The following is a 20,419-nucleotide window of genomic DNA, read 5'->3' as shown; positions in this document are numbered from 1 at the left end:
AGGGAAGAGTGGCAGATGACAGGCAGGAGAAGGCAGAACAAGGACACAAGACTAACAGGCTGATGACAGACAGGTGTGGTGGTGCAGGAGGATGGCAGGACTGGGAGTGAAAGGCGTAGGAGAGGCAGGCAGGTCAGGAGGTGAGGCAGGCAATGGAAACAGCCGGTCCCATGATACTAAGTCCTAATAACATTTCAGGAAGACTAGGTATTTGGATAAATCCATTTCTCAACCTTTTCTGTGCAGTTTAATAAATATTTCTTCAAGGTACGGTCTCTATTTACCTTTCTCAGAAATAACTGTTAGAGAATAAAAGCACTGAGTAAAGAAATCATATGTGGATTTATTGAAACTCAAGAACTCATCATTAGAGATCATGTCAGCAGACACTTTCCCAGTAAATATTACTTCTATTTGGTCATCGGTGTGCCTCAGTTTGATACGACTGCCATTAAAATACCTTAAGACCAAACAACCTGACTGGGAAAAACCCTACATAGTATTCAGAGTAAACATTGCGCTATGGTTTTTAAAGCTGTGCTCATGATGCCAGCACCAGACTATTAACCCCTCAGTTGACAAGTCCAATATCAAATCCAAGACTATTATTACGCCCAGGGACGTGTCCAAGCCTGCTGTGTTGGAGTCGACCGAGCCTGTCCGTCTAGGAGGGGATCCAGGGGTGGTTTCAGGCACTGGGCGGCCGTGGCTCTTTTCTCTGGCAGCAGCTCCAACATGGTGAGGAGGAAAGAGCTGAACTGGACAGCTTCCTCATGCTGCCACTCGTACTTATCCTGCAGGATTTCACACAAACTCCATGGCTTCAGCTTCGAGATGTGCCGCAGTTGACCTGGACAGGGTTAGAAGTTGGGTTAGACCATCAGGTTCCTCCCCGACCACAGCTACAGAAAAACAGTCTGTAAAACCTGCAGTGAAATTGAATTTGCAGATTTTATTTCATTTGGTTGTTCAATAATGTTTTTTGTCAATTAATTCTTCATTTAAATGTACTAAAGTGAATGAATGCTTTTTCAGAGGCTCTTCCACCCTGACAAGAACCAAATTCCAGGAGAGAAACTGAATACTTGTAATTCTATGGGCACAAAAGTGGTCAGACTTAAAGATATTGAAAATTGGCACAACATATCGGCTATTGGCACTGTTCCTGACTCTTTTAGACCGACTACACTGTCAGATGCAAACAGATGATCAGGACAGCTCGGTCCTTATGTACATTTTACCTTTATGGTTGAAAAACCGTTTGGAATTTCTCCCTGAGAGCGCAAACTGGGATGGAAGGGGTCCCAGCAGCTCGATGATGTGGGCAATGTGATCTGGTGGGACACAGGCAGATGTTGTGTGTTAAGCACATTTAGTTCAATCGACAGGAAGAACAAATGGGGGGCGCAGCGGAGGAAACAAACCTTCCTCTCGGGAGAAAGTGTCTCCTGACTGGGGCTCGAATAGATACTCCCCTGTCGCCAGCTCAAAAGCCTACAGGACACACAGTGGGACAAAAACATGGCAGTGACACATCTAGAAACAGCGATCTTGGACTGTGAAAGAGGCATGAAGAACAGTGTTTCTTAAATGCATATCTATATTAGTAAATCAACTATCTGGACGCTGTGCTGCCGTCCTCACCATGCAGGCGGTGCTCCAGATGTCGGCCGGTGTGCCGTAGTTGGCGCCGATCAGGACCTCCACAGAGCGGTACTGACACGTCTGGATGTCTTCAGTGAAATGTTTATGCTGCAAGACAACATATCCCCGCCAAAAAGGAATTTAGTCAGCAAATACAATATTCATATAATAATAATATAATAATAAAATTCATATATCAAGAAAGGGTTTGAGCTAATTAGGCATCTCCCAAAAGGCCTCAAAGTGCTAACAAATCACTTCAAGACATTTGCTCATTTGAAGAGTGTTTCCCAAGAGGGCAGAAGTGAGGAATACAGGAAATTATAGCATATGGGAAAATATCATTTCCTTGACCTCGGCTGGGCAATCATGTCCACAAAATTCTGCAATGGTGTGATAACGCAATGAGGAATAAAGTGTGTTTATTTTTTACCACAGTAAACAGGATCAATGGAAGCAAACAACAGCAACCTATTTTACCTGCTACATGTAATTGTAGACCTTTCACACCAAATCTAAATAAACAAGAATAAAATACATACATGTTTTTTATAATGTCCCAAATACTGAATTGACACTTCACTTTCTTTAACACATTAATCATAACTAAGTTAAATGTAGTTCTATACTGACCTACTATTTCTATAATTTGTTTTGGGTTTTTTTTTTTGAGAAATGAGAAGCATAACAGTAAATATTGGGCATTGCTCAAATCTGCAAAAATCAGAGAGGTGATGCATCTCTCTACAGCCCTCTATGCACATCAGCCCACACAGCTCTGTTTGACTGGAAACCTGTAACCTGTGTTTTTCACTGGAGGGCACTGCAAATGTGGGCATGACATTATGCTCCACAGAATGCACTTGTCACATTGGGTTTTCTCATATTGATGGGTAGGAAGGTTTTCTAAATCAGACAGTTTTTAAAGATGATTTTTATGGCATTTCTGCTTTTACCAGACAATACAGTTGAAAGATACAGGAAAGGGGGAAGAGAGAGGGGGAAGAGAGAGGGATGACATGTAACAAAGGTCCCAGGCTGGATTCGATTTGCATTTCTTACAAACTCTCAACACCTGAATTTTTACTGGTTTAAACAATGGCATGATAAATGAGGACAACTATTTCAGTCAAAAGAGGATGTTTTAAATGCCCTAGATTACATAATCAAAGTAAAAGATTTGATTCCAAAACACTATATATTCCCATTTTAGAAAATATTTAGCTGATTATGTCCTCTAAAATATCCATTAGGGAGTTAATTTGGTAAGTTAATGAATTAAACCGTTTCTTTAAACGGTTGGTAGCTCATTTTGGAACGAAACTCTTCAATTGTAACGTCTCTTGATTGTAGAAATGTTTGTTTGTTGAATAGTCACTCACCACCCAGCAGGCATTTCCCAGGTCAGCAATCTTGATGAAGATTTTATCAGCGTTCTGCGGCGTCAGTAGGTTCAGCAGCACATCTGAGTCACTAATCCCTGAAATACATGAAAAATAGAAGAGTTTGACTTAACCTCCTTGCATCTGCTGGCCACGAAGATAAGCTTTGAGTGTATTGATGTTGCTATCTAATCTATTCAGTAACTTAAGTAAACACACTATCAAAGGCACCAAGTCATGCAGAACTGTATAAACATTAACCTGTCGCAGGTTTAGGGCCCAGACTGCTATCACCATGGATAGTTGAGAAAAAAAACAAACAAACAGCACGAGACTGACCATGTGGAGAGGCTGGCGATGGGGGCGGCTGCTCTCTGCCTGCAGTCTTGACAGGAGGATCTGGGCGGCTGTGGTGAATGTGTGGAGCCAGGTCCAGGCCGTCCTCCAAAAGCAGGGTCTGCCTCCTTAAAGTGTGGGAGTCGGGACCTGGTAGCTTAGAGGGACTGGTGGGGCTATGGGTGCTAGAGGGAGCAGTGACATCAGAAAATGTCACATGAGGTTTGTCCCTGTGACTGCGGTCAGATAGGCTCTCCTGTCCTCGTCGACTCCTCTCCTTCCTCGTCAGCCGGTTAATCGGGCTCCTGGACACCTTGCCAGACTACGGGGGGACAGTCGGTTTGGTGGGAAACAACCAGAGGTGAGCATGTGGTACAAAATCAACATTAAAAGCACTCTCAATGACAACAACTTCATGCCTGTTTCAGAGGTGCAGCAAGTCATGCAAGTTAATGTTGCAGTATCATCAGAAGTGGCAACACAAAGTAATCATTTTAAACCAACACAACTTTCATCCTAAAACACTGTCTGCACTGTCATTCCAGCGTTCAAATATTAAAGGGGCATTACGTAATTCATGACCCGTTATCGACCTCTGTTGACCTGTAAGAAATGCAACATTGCTAGAACTTCTCTCCTCCTACACAAGTCTATGGCAAACCAACCCTCCGCACCCCTCCCGCCCCCATGCGCTACGGTGGTCTGTAATTGACACAAATAATATTGATTGACACTGGTATTGATCAACAACCCTATCAACCCCCTGCAGATATATTATGGTCATTTTCTGCTATGGGACAGTACAAATTTTATATTTCTATATTTAGAAATATTTTATGCAGCAGTGTTAAATGTTGACTGTCCACTGCTGTGAAAGACCTTAGGTCCAATCATGATGCAGTGAGAAGGTACAAGTTCAAAGGCAAAGCATAACAGCCATCTTACCCACTCCCCAAGAGTATGGAAAACCCCAGTCAACTTCCCCAATAAGTTGGACAAACTCTAAGAAAGCCATAAGAAGAGGGGTGAAGAGGCACAGATCATGAGAAATACTAATGTTTCATTAAAAGTTAAATTAATGAGATGATAATGAATAGAAGGAACCACAAATCTGTCTCTCAAGAAACCATGTTCATTAAGTCAAAGGAGAGCACAATGTTAAAGGTTCCACACCTGTTTTTCTCTTGGGCTGCTGTTCACTGGAATTGGTAGGTGGAAATATCAGCAGGGGGAAAGAGGCACCAAATGTGAACAGAAACAGTGAGAAACACAACAGCAGTGCAATATTTCTCTAATGAATTTGTTAGAGCCATGTAATCAGCAACACAGTTCCTCCACCAGTCTGTTACTGTGCACAGTCAGTGACACATATTCCTGTCATTTAAAATTTGACAGACAGAAACCCAATCTAAAAGCCATGGGAGGGCTAACGCAGCATCACTAACCTGAAGAGCCGGTGAAAGCAGGACACACTGGCAGCTGCCACAGCTTGGTGTCGGCTGCCAGTTCCTGGATGTAAACCTCATCCACTCTTAAAAGGATGTTCTCTGGCTTGATGTCTGTGTGGATAATCTTGCATTTAGTGTGCAAGTAATCTAAGCCCTGGAGAACCTGTGATATGGAATACAAATGGAGTTACTGTCACTCCGCTACATGTCACCGGGGGAGCACAAATAGAGGATAATCTGCTGACAAAAAGCTGCTTTTTGGGGAGGTGAAATGCAGGGGAGAGGATTTAAGACGGGATGAAGGGGACGCGGCACCTGTCGGAGGATGCTCTTGACGCAGGGCAGCGGCAGGCCAGTGTAGTTGGATTTGATGATCCACTTCAGCAGCTGGTGGCCCAGCACTTCCAGGACCATGCACACATCTGGTGAGCAGCCACATCAAGGACAGACTTCCATGCGTTACAGCGTGAGTAGCTGCAGTTTCTCATGTCTTCAGGCCATTATAAAACTCTAAACACTGAGATGATCAACATGATCTGGGAGTTTTTATGTCCCTCCATCGTACGCGGTATGTGGGACATTATGTCGTCATGATGGTGCCTATGTGTGTGTGTGTGTGTGTGTGTGTGTGTATGTGTGTGTGTGTCTGTGTGTGTGTGGACACATTCTTGTGACTTCAGGCCATTCTTGTGACACATTCTTGTGACCACAATAACTCAAGAACAATACATGATAGAAACTTCATATGTACACCACAGGTTCCCCCTATAGAGTAGATTATCTGATTTTGGGGCACCTTGCCACATTCATTTGCATATTAATGAGGAAAAACTGTTCTTGAAACTACCATAAGTCCTTAACGCTTCAAGATACAGAGTTCATGTTAATACCATTCATGTGTAATGTCGACATAGAAAAAAGTGGTAATTAACACATTAATAAGATTAATTAATGAGCTCAGTAGCATAGCTGGTTATGTTTAATATATGATGGTGATTATGGCGGGACATTAGGCAGCTCAAGCGCCTCTTGTTTTGTAAAGGATACGTTCTCCACTCACTCCAGAGATCCTGAAGTCATCAATGAGCTGCACAACTCTTTCACGTTTAGGATCTTTAGGATCGCTGTCCCTTACCTGATGACAATATAATAAAAGTGTACAAACACTGTAAGATATCACAAGATCAACCAAAAAACAAAATGTAGTCCAAATGGTAAATGTGTAAGGTAATCATACTGTAATCAAATGATCTCATAACTCTAGATCTAGATAACTAGATAACAACCTATATTGTGCTATTATATTACTTGGCAACTGCTTTGACAAGTGCTGGTCAAAATAAAGAAACATCAGTACAAGGTGCTGCCACAGTGAGGGATTCTGGTGGTTCAGTCCTGGTGTGTATTGCATGGAATTAACTGAACTGCTAAGAGGCTGAGCGATTTTTTAATCACTGATTAATAATAATGTAATGTAACCGAGAATGGGAACTGCCAGAGAGCTCCTTACACAATATTATCACAATACTTGGGCTATGATTAATATTGACATTCATAATGTTGTGCAGAACTTTCATTATAGCAATTAAAGATTTTAATTTATTGTGATCCACTATTCTGCTTTTCTTTGGCATCACTGGAGTGAAAGCCTGAAATAGAATACAACTTCGGGCAAAAATGTCAAAATCTTAAACTTATGAGTAAAAAGTCATAAATCAATAACTTGAATGACGTGAGATTCAAAACCTTTTAGATTTTCAAGCATTCTGTCTTTAACGTGTTTTTTTTCTATTTCAACAATACCATTTGATAGATCATTATAGTTTTTCATTAACAGCCAGCCTAAATGCAAAGACAAATACTGACTGAAAAGTAACACAATAATACACTCAGTGGACAAAACATGAGGGACACCTACTGAGTTACACCACATGTCATGGATTCACCTGGTCTATGTCTGTCTATTTCATGCAAATGGCTGGTATTCATAACTTTTGTACACTCAGTATGTGTTATGTGTTATTTTCCTCTCATCTCTAACCTAAACACCACAATTCCTCATCATCTTCTTCCCAAATGATCGCAAATCCTGAATAGGCACTTGTGAGCGATTCTGAAATGGTGTCAGAAATTGCTTTTCCCCTCCACCATCATCACTCTGTTAGTATTGATTATTACTGTATTTGCCTGCAGGTAAACGTGTGGACAAAGCCACCACCACTGTGGGAGGGCCTCCTTTGTGCTGACCAGACACTCCAATACCATAAACAACACTGTAGCCAAATATACTATACAAGTATCACTAAGTAACTATTATGTAATTATCTCACAAGACCAGGAGAAGGGCTCACTGACACATCTCAGAAGTTTGATCTCATCCAGTGCCGTCTCTGTGAACGTTGGAGCGCTCTTCACCACCTTCAGAGCAACAAAACGCCTCTTCCTGCGTACAAGTCATTATGGCAGAAGGCTACTTTAATTGTAAATTACATATCAGGGTGACTGAGTAATGAAAAGAGTAATGAAAAGATCAAAGATATGCTGTACTTACACCATATCCCAGCAGAGCCATACAGTAGAGAAGTGACCCCATCCCAACTTTTTGACCACTTGGTAGCGGTCGATGAAGATCTCTCCCACTTCCACAGGATAGTAGCCGCCTACAAGAGAATCTGAGTGAACACCCAAAATCCAGTGTGCTGAAATGTGGCGTTGAGGCGCCGCTTACCTATGCAGTAATCATCGGGATTCTCCTGCTGCTCATCATCAGATCCCAGCAGCTCAGGTGAACGGGGGTGGCAATGTCCAGCTGGGGGGCTGTGAGTGGGTGTGCTGGGCGCGAGGGGAGGTGCGGGACTCAGCGCTGTGTCTGGGCCAGGGGGGGGGCTGGGCCTGACGGGTGAAGAAGCAGCGCTGGACGAACGAAGGGAAAGGGCTGATATGGCAGCAGCGTATGATGATGACATGTTCAGATGGACCCTGAAGAGTTGGACAGCTGAAGACGGGTCCAGATGACGGCGGCACTCGGGGAGAGAGCTGCAACACAAAGGCAGATACCTTCAAAAATAGGCGCTGTCATTAACGCGGCCTCAGCCCCGTACAAGTTGGTACACTATTATCTCTGAAATGAGAGTTCACCAGCTGTAGGTCTCTGGCAGCCAGTTTCTCCTTTTAGTAAATTGTTCCAATAGGCTGTTTGCAGTGACATTTCAAAGGGGCCAGTGAATGTGTATGTTTATTTTTAGCTGGATGAATGGCATGTCAACGTAAATAGCCCCTGAAACTGGCCCAGCTGCAACTGAGCTCTCCCTGATATTAGACGGACAGCCCTGCTGCAGTATAGGCGCCATGCTAGTAAACATGGATGGCTGGTTATTACAAAGTAATTCATGTTCTTACCTGAGATACAAGAATCTGGCAGGAGTAATTATTTTGTAAAGACTATCAATTAACCGATAAGTAACATATTTTACACTGCTACTGTCTAATATTCACTAACTTCGGTCGCTAGCTGGCTAGGCGAGCTCAGTTTGTGTGTTGTTGAGGATTTCAGCTAATGGGTCAACAGGTAGCCTAATTCACTCTGACACATGGAGACAACAGCAGCGTCAAGTCGGCAGAGATAAGGTGAATGAAACCGGAAGTTGTGCGATTTTGCTTTCAAAATAAAAGCGTAAAATATATACTGGGGCGTACCAACGATTTGGTGTCTTCTCACTGACTAGCTGATATTGTAACACGCATATTACTGTGCATTGTACTGTAACTGACTGATGTCTGGCTGTTAGCTTTGTTTGTTTATTTGTATATTCTCACTTAATCGTTTATTTTGCTTTTTTGTTATCTTTTCCTTTTTCTGTTCTTGTGCTGTATTGCTATGTCAGAATTCTAAAAACTGAAAATACAATTTTGAGGAATAACTATGGCCAACATAGCTATCAAAATATACTTTATGGAGAATATAACAAATATATTTTCGCCCTGTTAGACTCCTATTTAAATGCACTCTTTGTTTTCACTGTGGTACTCTGTGTTACCGGCACCAGTACATATGGTGGCTCCATCCTGGAGCTTTATTACATGGGACAGCTGGTAATCATATCTGGAAGGCACATTCTGTTGATAAGGGCTTAGTTTCTTTACTGCGCTAGTCTGCACACTAGGACACCATGTAAATACATATGGCCTTCTGCAGACTGTTAACATGAGTACAATGCACAGTAGGCTACATTCTACTTTACTGCTTTATTATTTTTACTTTACTTTCTCTACTGGCTTCTATTACTTTTGCTGCTGTGACGACCTAATTTCCCCACAGGGCTCAATAAACTGTCATCGTCGCTTATCTTACTCCAAAAACCTTGCAACGCGTTACTCAGGAGGCCTACGGTTTTATTTTGAAAGTTGTCAGCGGAAGTCTTACTGTTTATTCTGGCGGGCTTAACACTAGACTTAAAAAAAAAAACGTGTTAATCTTCACTACTTGTTGCTGGTGTCACCCTGAAAGACGCATCTGTCCGTGTTACAATAACGCAGCGAGCCTGTTCACACAATGAACACTTCACACCCCCACAGGTGTGTTCGCCAGAGTCAGCCTACTCACCGCAGTGTATAATGTTTCCAGTCCGTATTAAAGAGTCCGGGTTTGACCGCAGTGCCGCAGCAGCGTCCCCCGCTAGCTCTGCGTCCGCTTTGCGTCTGGAAAAAATAGCGGAGCAACACTGCAGCTCCAGGAATAGCAATAGCCTACTACATGTACACAAAGCCTGGTATGATTTTCAGGAAATTATATATATTATATACCCGCGCTCTATTATTTCCATAAGTGGAAAGTAACTAAAATAACTAATTAAAACTTTTATTTAGGGTGCTTGAGGAGATTGTTTTAGGTTTAGTTTTTGAAAAAGAGAATGCTATACAAATATCACAACAAATCCCTATGGAAACTGTATAGGAAATTATAGTGATACTATATGAGATAAAAAATAAAAAAAAACATAAAACAAAATAAGTTAAAAAAAAAAAACTTGGTCAAGTCACCAAAAATAAGATCACTGTAAAGTCACTAAAGTCACTATTGAGCACCACAGACACACTTTAAGTGGCTATAGGAATATTAATAAATATATATTTTTAGATATTAGAGTAGTGCCATTTAGAATCAAAAACAGACATTCTGGACTTGACTTAGGGAATTGATACTAGCTTTGTTGATATCAAAATAAGGACCATCCTTAAACAGCAATGAGCTACTTTTTCCAGTGGTTCCACCTCTCATTATTTCAAATAACTATCAAAAAAGTCTGACACTGTGTTGATTTCAACATGACACTTTATTTAGTAGAATGAATGCACCATCTCATACATACAGTATAGGGCAGGCCGCCTTATTTCATAGGCCTGGTTATGAAGAAAGGAGGGAATGAGAAAACAGCTGCGCTTAAGTATCTAAAAAAACAAAAAAACAAATTCATACTGCTGAGTGAAATGCTTTCAACACGTGTTACCAATTCTCTCACTGGCGAGAAAGAGCTAGATACTGTAGCTACAAAATGTTATAGGTTCATAAATATACAATATAGTTTGAATAGATTTGCTTTAGAGCTAAATTTATAATCATTTATTTTCAACTTACAGAGTACATTATATGAAAAATACATTTACGACCCCCAGTGCACAGCAGTTTGGTCTTTGATTTCAGGTTTTACCAGCTGGAAGAAGCTATAAGAAGCTGAGATACTGAATGAATGTGAACACATCAGACAGCAGAAGAAACCAGGTGACATTCCACGGTGTGCTACAGTTCCTACTAGAGTAGAAAACAACATCGTCATACAGTATGAGACTTTAACACACCTAAAAAATTACATTCAAATGAGGCTGAGATGGCCAAATACATCAAATGGAAAAATCAGATATTAAAAAGGCTTTTCAAAATAAAAACTGTTTAGTTCTGTTTACACCACAACAATTATTTTCAGTGTTTCCTTGAGGAGATCATTTCCTACTCTTGGATTTTGTTACCGATGTTTACATTTCAGAGTGGTATCAAGATTACAAACTGGAAATATATTATGACACATAGCTACTCTGATTTAAAAAAAAAAAAAAAAAAAAAAAAACGTAGGTTAATACAGAGAAAAGACACAACGACCGAGCTCATGAAGTTACTTGAAATCATTACAATTACAAAAAATCAGACAGCATGAATTCTCACACACATTATTCTCTTCAGTAGTCGGGCATGAGACCTGCTCACACCATCATGTAACAACTCCAGCAGCCCTATTCTGTTCACACTGTTTTCAACCAATTTAAATAGTGCTCACACTTTATTTGGGGGTAGTGGGGGCGGGAGGGGGGGGGTTATTGTGACTAAATACTTCATATGTGGTTAGTTCAAATATTACATTGTTAGTACGGGAATACAATATCAGCTTGAAACTCATCGATACAATCTATATACAGACCGACAACCGGGTAGAACCATCAGCAGACGTCGACAAGAACTTTCTTTCTTTCTTTTTCTGCGTCATGAAACCCTGTCTTGTTCCTCTCCTCTCTCTCGGTGACAATTTCCTACGGAATTAAGGCTTACGATGTTCGTAAAGTGCTCTGCATGACACTCAGATCCTCCACGGCGAGATGGAGAGGCATCGATTTGAACCAAGTGAATTACTGTCATACAGTAATGTGCTACTGCCATACAGTAGGCCTCATAGCAGCCCTCGGGTTTTCATAGAACTGGTCTAACTCTTCTTTCATGTCAGCACAGAGAAAGCTACATTTATCAACCAGCACTGAGTTGAATCCAAAAAAATTAAATAAAAAAAAATAAAAATAAAATCACAATAAATGACATCATTCCGAATACCCTAATTTTGTGACATCGTGACCTGCTTTCATTTTTTGATTGGAGAGTAAGCTCAGGAAGGCTTAATGCTAGCATTACAGATTATTAGAAAGCACTTTAACGTTTTAACAAAGGTTTAGTTTTCGTTTATTAAAACCTGTAGGCACTCCCGTCCGCTACTCTGTTAAACTACAGTCCGTGGCCCCTTTCATTTATCAAACATGGAAAATACAAACGACTGCGAAATTAATGGCAGATGAGGACTGGAACATGTATTTGCTGCTCTATATAGTTTTGTTTACAAACACACATTCACCGGCATGTCTAAATACTTCTCGAATGACGTGAGTTCATATAACATCTTTGTATATCACAAGACTAATGAGCAATAAATTACCTCTTTCATATAACTATTCTTCTTTATGTCTCAGAAGATACAAAATAGTAATTTAGAGTTTTATATATTCTGTAAAAAAGTATACCTTGGGAGATTTTTCAGCATATTTCTGCTCGCGTGGGACCAGGAATACGATGCGGTATATGAAGTACAGCAGGACCATGTTGTTGTTAGATGCTCCAGAGGAAGTAAGTCGACTCCAGTGCACGTCCACATCGAGACACTGGGCTGGAGTTCATACACTGTCGGGCTCAATTATAAGAGGGGGGTTCGCCAAGGCTTTTTCTGACTGTACAGCTACAGTTTGTCGTTTATTTCAGTCTTTTTCTGCTGAGGTTGCCATGTTTTGCTTAGCTTTTGAGGTCACATTATGTCAGCTTGTGTGTGCGTGACTGTGTGTGGGTGTGAGTGAGTGTATGAGTGCGTCTACAGTGTGTTTGGACATCTGTGTATGTGTTTGCGTACATGTGAGTGTGTGTGTGTGTGTGTGTTCTGCTGCTTCACACCAGGGTGCCTGGGTCTGCGCTGGGTTCCTTTGGGGTCACCTCTTGCATCTGTGGATGAGGAGGCTCCTGATAGAGAGAGAACTCCATTGACCTGTTGGGGAGACAAGGCAAATCAATACCGCACTCTGCAAACAACAGGCATGTAGTGAAGGGTAAAACCAGGATTATAAGAAAACTTCATCATATAAATAAATAGTATCAATTAAGGTATTAAGGTGGAATTAAAAATGAGGGGGGGAAATGCACCCAATGATGAAAAGCACCCATTATTGCGTTTCACCCTGTTCACATTTCATTTGTTGAGTGTGAATGTGAATGTGACTACTGTCCCTCGTGGGCCACCGTAGGTGATTCACCCAAAGGATTCTTTCTAGCATGCTTTGGGTGAGAAAAATGTAGCAGTTTTTGATCAGAAAATGGCAGTACGCAGCCTGAAGGCAAAGAAAATGCCGCACAAACCACTGCAGCAACAAAAAAAAAAAAAAACAATACTGTAAAAAAAAACCTTGATGAGTAAAAGATAGTGGAAGGTACAAATTGAGTGTTTACTTGCCAATATGCAATGCAAATGTATCATTTCATAGTGAACAAAATTGCCTCTGAAAAAGACTAAACAGCTTCTAGAAAACCAGATGAAGGCAGCCACGGATTATCCACCGGGCCGATTGGGCCGGTGCCCGGGGGCCTCCGACCTCTAGGGGCCTCCAAAACCCCACCAACTGTGGCCTCATCCTGTCTTTGCTTTTTTTTTTTTTTTTAAATCAAATCAAATAAATGATTTGAGTGCGTGTGTGTTGAAATACGAACCAATTAATGCAGAGTTACTTTATTTGCTAATAAAAAAAAATATTATGATTGGTTTGCTGGCTGTGTCTGTATCATGATGATGACGATGACGAGAGCCGGTGACACGTGACCGTGGGAATCTTAGCTAAGACAGAACAGAGGACGTTAAAGTTAGCTGCTAAGTAACAAACATGGATAAAAAACGATGGAGCAGCAAAGCGAAAGGCTGAAAAACAAAAGGATAGCAGAGAATTGTACTTCGGAAAAACATACCGACTATCTCAACTCTTTTCAAAAGTCGGCTCGCTAGCAAAGAGCCTGACGAGGATGATGCTAATATTGACAGCGAAGAGGAGGACTGTAACCCAGCAGTCACTACTAGTTCAGCTGTCCCACCTCAACTTGAACCAGACCAGCAACCAAGAGGACCTGAGCATCAGCATGACACTGAGGCAGAGAACCAGAGCCCTGCGACAGCCACCTGTTCAACTGCCCCATCCCCATCTCCACTTGAGCCCTTCTACACCGACGCGGAGGCCCAGCCCGACACCGAAGCGGATGGCAGAGACCCGGTGGTGGGTACTAGATTAGCAGCCCCACCTCAACTTGAACCTGACAAACCACAACCAGGACCTAAGCATGGATCACCAATGAAGGATTGGTTCAACAGTCAAGGAAGTACAGGTTACATATATTATTATTACGCAGAGCAGTATGAATCGATCGCAGCGTGTGTGTGTGTGTGTGTGTGTGTGTGTGTGTGTGATTGATGGAATAATCTGAATCATAGAACTGTATTGGTGGAGGTGGGGCAGTATGTGCTTGCGTATGCCATTGAGCTGCACACTGTAGGGTAATTCGTTAATATTGTTGCCGCTGGCCCAGGAAAGTATTGTTGCAATCATGTGGTGTAAATCCTGTATGATAGAAGATATCTACAGGTGTTGATATTGTCCTTAAGGTTGTGATCAAAGGCTGTAGCCTGTCAGTGTAAATCCTGTATAAGCTACAGGTATTTCCAACAGATAGTACGCTACTACTGGGGGGGGGGGGGGCCTCCAAGAGTTTGTGCCCAGGGGCCTCTGCATTCTTAATCCGTGCTTGGATGAAGGGGGCAAAAATGTCCTCTGAAAAAAGTTAAATTCTCACCCTGGAATGAATTATAGTAAGCAAGTTACTAGGGTAAGTTACTATAATAGGGTGTTTTGATCTTTTGGTTTGTTTCTATTAGTAGATGTTCGTCTATGATGATCACCAACTATAGTTCACCTATTTATTCACCATTACATTGGGAGGCAAGCAGGTGTAAAAGAACCATAGCGACTAAATGAGAGACCTACTGACCTTCCATGCAGTGGGTGACCATGGAAGCTGGCTGACTGGGGTATCTGAGCCCTGTGGAGGTTGGCCGGTTCACCTTGAACAGACTGGGCCTGGTGGACCAGTGGGTGGGGGTGTGAGAGGCGAGAGATCCCTGCTTCGTGGCCCTTTGAGGCAGCAGGGGGGTACCCCAGGGCATTCCTCAGGTACCAGTCCCTCAGGCCCTCCAGTGCCAGGGCTTTGTGCAGGCTGCGTGTCGAGTCTTCCGGGGTGGGGAGAGAGAACTGCGGGGGCCTGCGGCTGAAGTTGGGGCCGGACAGCTCAGTTTGGTAGGGGTGCAGGTTGGGGATGGAGGACGTGGTGGTGCCCGAGGCGGGATGGGGGGACTCGTACGCCGACAGCAGGATGGCGTCCTGCTGCAAGGGAATGAAGGGCCCGCAAGATTTGGTTCTGGTGACTTTAACCCTGCGCGGCTCGGCCTGGGACCCTCTGATCACCATGGGGCTGTAGGGGGGCGCGGCGCTGGGGAGGTGCACCTGGGAGTGGGAGAAGCCGTTGGCATGAGGAGGCACTGCCGCAGTGGAGGAGCGAGGAGAGGAGGCGTCCTGCCAGATCCTGCCTGTGGACTGGTACAGGTGGTGCTGCACTTGCATCCTCTGCTGCTTCCCCCAGATGTAGTCCATCAACAGCTCATTGTAGCCTCCCCCTGCCCCCCTGCCACCCATGGACAGACGCATTTTGGCCTGTTCCACCGTGCCGTCCATGTGTCTCTCTGGGCTCCCCAGGTGAATGTGTCGCAGCTTGCCGTCGGTTAGAGTCTCTGAGCTCTTGTAGGGCCCTCCTCTGGAGGGCATCCCGTTCCGGGGCGCCGGATCCTCGGGGAGGCTGGACCGATCCAGCAGGGCCTCGGAGCTGTTGCTGCGCCGGGCACGGGAGCTGTAAGGGCAACCTCGGCGGTCGGAGGACGAGCCCTCCTGGGCCAGCGGGATCATATGTGGGACGTCCAGGCTGCCGGACCACTGCTTCAACGCGTTGCCCCCCGACGCTTCCGATCTGAGGCAGAGAGGGAGCACAAGAAGAGCTATCATTGGAGAGGAATCAGGGGAACCATCGATGAAGAAGAGCAAACACAGTTTTAATCAAAACCGTGTAACTGCATTTCACAGAAAATCACTTAGAGAGGACACTATTTTTATGCCTAAAAGACGACATGATGGGCCAAAGCACTAGCTAGTAGATAATATGACACTAATCTGTGCTACAACCCCGACTCTCTGCCGGTATACAACTAAATCATTTAACCACTCTTCCAACCTCCCAGTCATCGCAGTGGGTGAGAGCTGGAGCTGTAGATGTGCCGCATTAGGCGGAGGCAGCAGAGTAGAGATTACCTGACATGAACGCTGATGGGGGCAGTTCGGGCCAGCAGAGGAGTAGCTGGAACACTTCTACCTTCAACGTTCGATGCGCTCCTCGGTAGAGAGTGACTTGGGCTGTGCAAAATGACACGAGAGGACACGGCTGTATTTAACATTTATCACCCATACACGCACACACACGTAAACACACAAATACACTCACACACAAATCTAACTGACAGCACAGCCTGCGGGATAGGGCCGCTTTGGGGACAGTACCTAACAGAGCTGGTGACAGAGTTGCGGCGTGTCCTCATCTCATAGTAAATCTCTACTGGAGACAGTTTCCGGCTGATCCTGTGGTCGGGGCTGCCCACAGTGAGCCGGGGCTGGGACAGAGAGCGCTGGTCAGCGGCCACACTGGGAGACGACTCTTCTGGGACAGGAAAAAACAAAGGCATACTCTTTTTAATGCGGTTCACTCATGGATGGCACACAGAATTAACCAATCGCTTTCATTTCAGAACATAACAAAGCAGCTGTGCTACTTTGTGTTTAAAACAGAAATGTGATCCTTATTCCGTATCTTAACATCACAACTGCAAATTAAATGGAGTCTGCCAGCCAGTAAGTGTGAAGTATTATTATTAAGTAGTGATGTATTATGAATGTGAAAAGCAAAGTGTTGACAAATATGAAGCCATTTCAATTGCCTGTTTTAGAATGATGCTGTCTGGAGTTAAACCCAATATTAAACCCAATTGGCAGACAGGTTTTGCAACACAGGTTGATATTTGTATAGGGTTGACTCACCATTGTCATGCGATGTTGAATCTGACATGGAGCTAGTACTTTCTGACATGACAGTGTCCTCTGGAAGACAACAAACAAGCCATTTAGGTCACAGACGATGCAGCGTGACCTGAATCTTTGCTAAAACTATTTTTTGAACAGTGTCAATCATATCCATAATTAGACACGGTTTTCAAACAGTTATTCTAGATTTGACAACTTTTGACAAATGTCCCATGTGTGGCTGTATGTTGTGCACAGTTCTACCTGTGTGGCAGCCCCGATGGACTGTCCTCTTGCTGTTTGGGACATTTCGGTCTGATTCCGAGTGTCTGTACAAAGCACCGGTGAAGAGGGCTTTCATCTGCTTTCTCTGGGCAGCCTCATCCTGCATGGGACAGCCAGCCCTGTTATACTACAGTACACAGAAATACAGCTGCTGTGTAAACACTATTGTTATTCAAGGTGTTGACTTACCTCTGCCTTGGTGTTGGGCACCAGGCCAGCCCTGCGCTGCACCAGTGGGGGTTTCTCGCCCGTCTCCAGGGGGAAAGCATGTGGCAACTTCCCAGTCAGCTCCTGCAGAGGACATTCATTAGCCTCCAATGACTAAAAATCCTTCATCCTCTCACTGGCCTGTGAGGTCCAAAATGTTGCATAAAATGATAATACCATTTAACATGTCCCAATATGACCATCCTATAAATGCTTGATTGCACTGGAATAGATGTGCCAGAACTAATGTCACTATCATAATTTAACTCAGCAGAAACTGTGCTGGCACAGAGTGACTTTGCCGATGGGTGGTGCATCAAAACCTCCAAATTAGCTCCATTATACAGTATGGAGAGCTTCTGAAGGCAAGAATAGTGCATGCAGAGACAGAGTGAGAGTCGCATTACATCCAGCTGAAAACAGAGCGATGAGTTAAACAGCTGTCAATGAAAAGCTGAGGCAGCTGTGGCTTCATTATGAACTGCTGGCACATTCTCTGGAGCAATCAAGCAAACATTAATATGCAGCCCATTTTATTTCACTGATGTAGTTCTGAAAACATAACTGCTTTTCAACAAGTTGCCAGATATTTTTCTTTCTTCTGAGCATCCAAGCTCAGCATATCAGATTTACTGATTCATATTTTTTTTTCACAGAACATTAGAAATGTGCTGCAATGAAAGCAATCTCTTTGGTAAAAACGCACACAAATGTACAAATCAACAAACTGCATACGTCTGAGGTGTATGGAGCGACAGCCCTGTACCCTGAGCCATATGGGGTTCAAAAGGGCCAAGAAAGCTACTGACCGCCTCCTGCAGACAGACTTGTTTGAGCTCTCCGACTCGACTGTTGAGGAGAGCCTCCAGGGCCTGCTTCCTCTCCTGCAGCGCTGCAACACGCTCCGCCTGCAGCTTGCTGTCCTGGCAGCCTTGAAGATCTGCACAGCAGAGCACAAACAGAAAATATTTGGCATAAAAATGTGTGGCTGGACATTTGTAGCCCAAATCGTTGGACTGCAGATTTGTGGGGGACTCAAACGCAGACATGTAAATATTGAAAATTATATTTTCTCATTCGATCCAAAAATAGGCGTTGTTTTGGTAATATTTTTTTGTTTTCCTGGTTTTCAATCAATATGTTTCTGTATTCAACAGCATGTTTATGTTCACAGCCACTCAGTGGTCTGATAAGATAATCTGTCAGTTGTGGCTACAGAGTATGTGAACAAAAGCCCTTCACACCATACAGCATTTCTTTCAGTTGGCAGTTCCCCAGAGAGGAACACATTTGTTTTCTCATCAGTTGAATTGCCAGGAAAAAAAAAAATCAAACTGATTCGATGCCAGGCCATTTCAGGCTTGTCCAGGCACAAAACCCAGCGTGTCTTTACACAAGGGTTTTGGAGCTTAGCAGGTCAAGTACAGAGAACTGTGCCAGAAGTCAACACTCACCTGGAGCCCCCAAACCCATGGATGTGATCAGATGCCCTTTGACCTCCATGTGCTGTAATTCTGGGGACTTTACAACTCGCCGCTCCCAGCCAAACCCTCACCTGACGAAACAGAAACTGAAGTTGAGTTGCAGCTGGGATGCAAATCACATCTCAGGAGTAGAAGTGTATTTCCCCTAACCTTGCAGTATCAGCCATGTGTCTTCTTGAGGTGTAGACTCAATGGTTGCATTTCCAGCAAGTCAGCAGTATATATGCATGGGTGTCTCCTAGCTCAGATGATCCTAAGTACCATTAGGGGGAGCCACTGTGCCTCTTTCCAGGTGTCTAAGGCTGAGTCCTTTAACAGAGAAAACATGATGAAACTAAATCAGAAAAAGGATAGTGAAACAATATTCTTTACTTCTGTGACTGCAAAATATACACAAATCAAGATAAACCCAACAAGAAGCAGGTCACTCTGTCATATGTGGAAAATCTATTATCAAAATACTGGCAATAATAACACTACTAGTATCATTACACTGCATGAACCCAGATTTTATATTATACAAAGCCAAATTCAAACTATGTAGTCAGCCAGTTTTATTGAATATTCAGAAAGTAATTGTAAGTGTTAAATACTCTAAAATTAGCATTCAATGGCAGTTAGCGACCAATTAATTTGCAAAGAGAAGGAAAGATGAGGAAGCGAGAAGCCACATTAATAATGTATAGGGAGAAACAGAGAGAGAAACCTAAACCCTGTGTTTCATGTCTCAATAGCTCATGGGTACCAGCACAAAAAAGGAGAGGGAGCCAAAGAAACAGAGCCAGCGGCAAAACGAAGGAATAAATAACAGAAGTGAGGGATAAACAAAATGTTTAGTGGAGCCTCCTCTTTTCTGCCATCATACATATCAAGGTTTAAATGGACCTCATTTATGGCGGCAAAGCAGTGTAAAACAATGTGATTTCCCCAATATGTTTGTGTCCTACAAGAATTCTCCTGATTAAATTATGGAACTTCTGCATATCAAGCCATCTGGGATAATTCTATTGAGCAGGAAAATCAAATTACTGTTTAAGAGTCAACCTTAAACAAGAGGCAATGCACCTTAACTCTTCTGTGGCAAGTAAGCATGTTGTCCATATACAGTTTTTCCCACATGATAGAGGTTCATTTCAGACTAAGCCTTTTCCCTGACACTATAGAGACTTGAGATCCAAAAATAGCGCGGACGTTTTCTGCCAGGAAGCCTTTCACTCAACCCTCCTCACAAATCGCTGCCATAAACGAGCATCTTTCTGTCTTCTTGCCAGTCGAGTAAATAATAAAACAACTGCATTCAAACCACAAATCCAGATGGAAGGCCTCAAGGGCTAAATTGAAATTAACCTTAGAGAGATTGCTTTTGGCAGCATCACATCGCCCAAAATAAAACATTTATCTATTAGTTAGTCTGGTGAAATATAATTCTGAGAAACTAGAACAGCTGTCTGAAAAAGTTCCATATGCAGCCGACCAGCGTTTCTGATATAGGTCAGTAAAAGGTGGCACTCTGTCTGTTCTGTTTTCCTGACTCAAACAACACGACATAAAGAATGCGGCTAGCAATACGAGGCTCACTTCATGTGAAAGCATACTTGAAATACTTGCGCTCGGTTTG

At 43.1% G+C, this 20,419-nt stretch overlaps 2 protein-coding genes across 2 annotated transcripts; both read right to left on the bottom strand.

Moving 5' to 3' along the window:
- Positions 1 to 664: 664 nt before the first annotated feature.
- Positions 665 to 7,776, bottom strand: LOC139660293 (SRSF protein kinase 3-like). The gene is given in 15 exon segments (XM_071538392.1): positions 665 to 685; positions 687 to 850; positions 1,242 to 1,334; positions 1,425 to 1,494; positions 1,645 to 1,752; positions 3,027 to 3,124; positions 3,288 to 3,684; positions 4,308 to 4,364; positions 4,536 to 4,561; positions 4,808 to 4,973; positions 5,126 to 5,232; positions 5,858 to 5,945; positions 7,166 to 7,253; positions 7,362 to 7,470; positions 7,539 to 7,776. Coding segments are annotated over 15 exon segments (1,830 nt in total).
- Positions 7,777 to 12,560: 4,784 nt separating this feature from the next.
- On the bottom strand, positions 12,561 to 19,004 carry ccdc120b (coiled-coil domain containing 120b). Its single transcript, XM_071538408.1, has 10 exons — positions 18,952 to 19,004; positions 18,772 to 18,872; positions 18,127 to 18,257; positions 17,300 to 17,401; positions 17,090 to 17,210; positions 16,844 to 16,903; positions 16,310 to 16,466; positions 16,064 to 16,165; positions 14,697 to 15,725; positions 12,561 to 12,657 (listed from the first exon to the last, which is right to left on the bottom strand). The coding sequence occupies exons 2-10, from the start codon at positions 18,818 to 18,820 to the stop codon at positions 12,561 to 12,563; spliced, it is 1,848 nt and encodes a 615-aa protein (XP_071394509.1). The 5' UTR covers positions 18,821 to 18,872; positions 18,952 to 19,004.
- Between the last annotated feature and the right edge of the window lie 1,415 nt (positions 19,005 to 20,419).

Source organism: Centroberyx affinis, unplaced genomic scaffold (genome assembly GCF_046629955.1).
Source record: "Centroberyx affinis isolate AG114_WGS23_722 - 3 ecotype Tasmania unplaced genomic scaffold, CSIRO-AGI_Caff_v1 ptg003268l_1, whole genome shotgun sequence".
Classification (NCBI taxonomy): domain Eukaryota; kingdom Metazoa; phylum Chordata; class Actinopteri; order Beryciformes; family Berycidae; genus Centroberyx; species Centroberyx affinis.
Note: the sequence above shows the minus strand (reverse complement) of the source record. Positions and strands in the feature narration are given on the sequence as shown.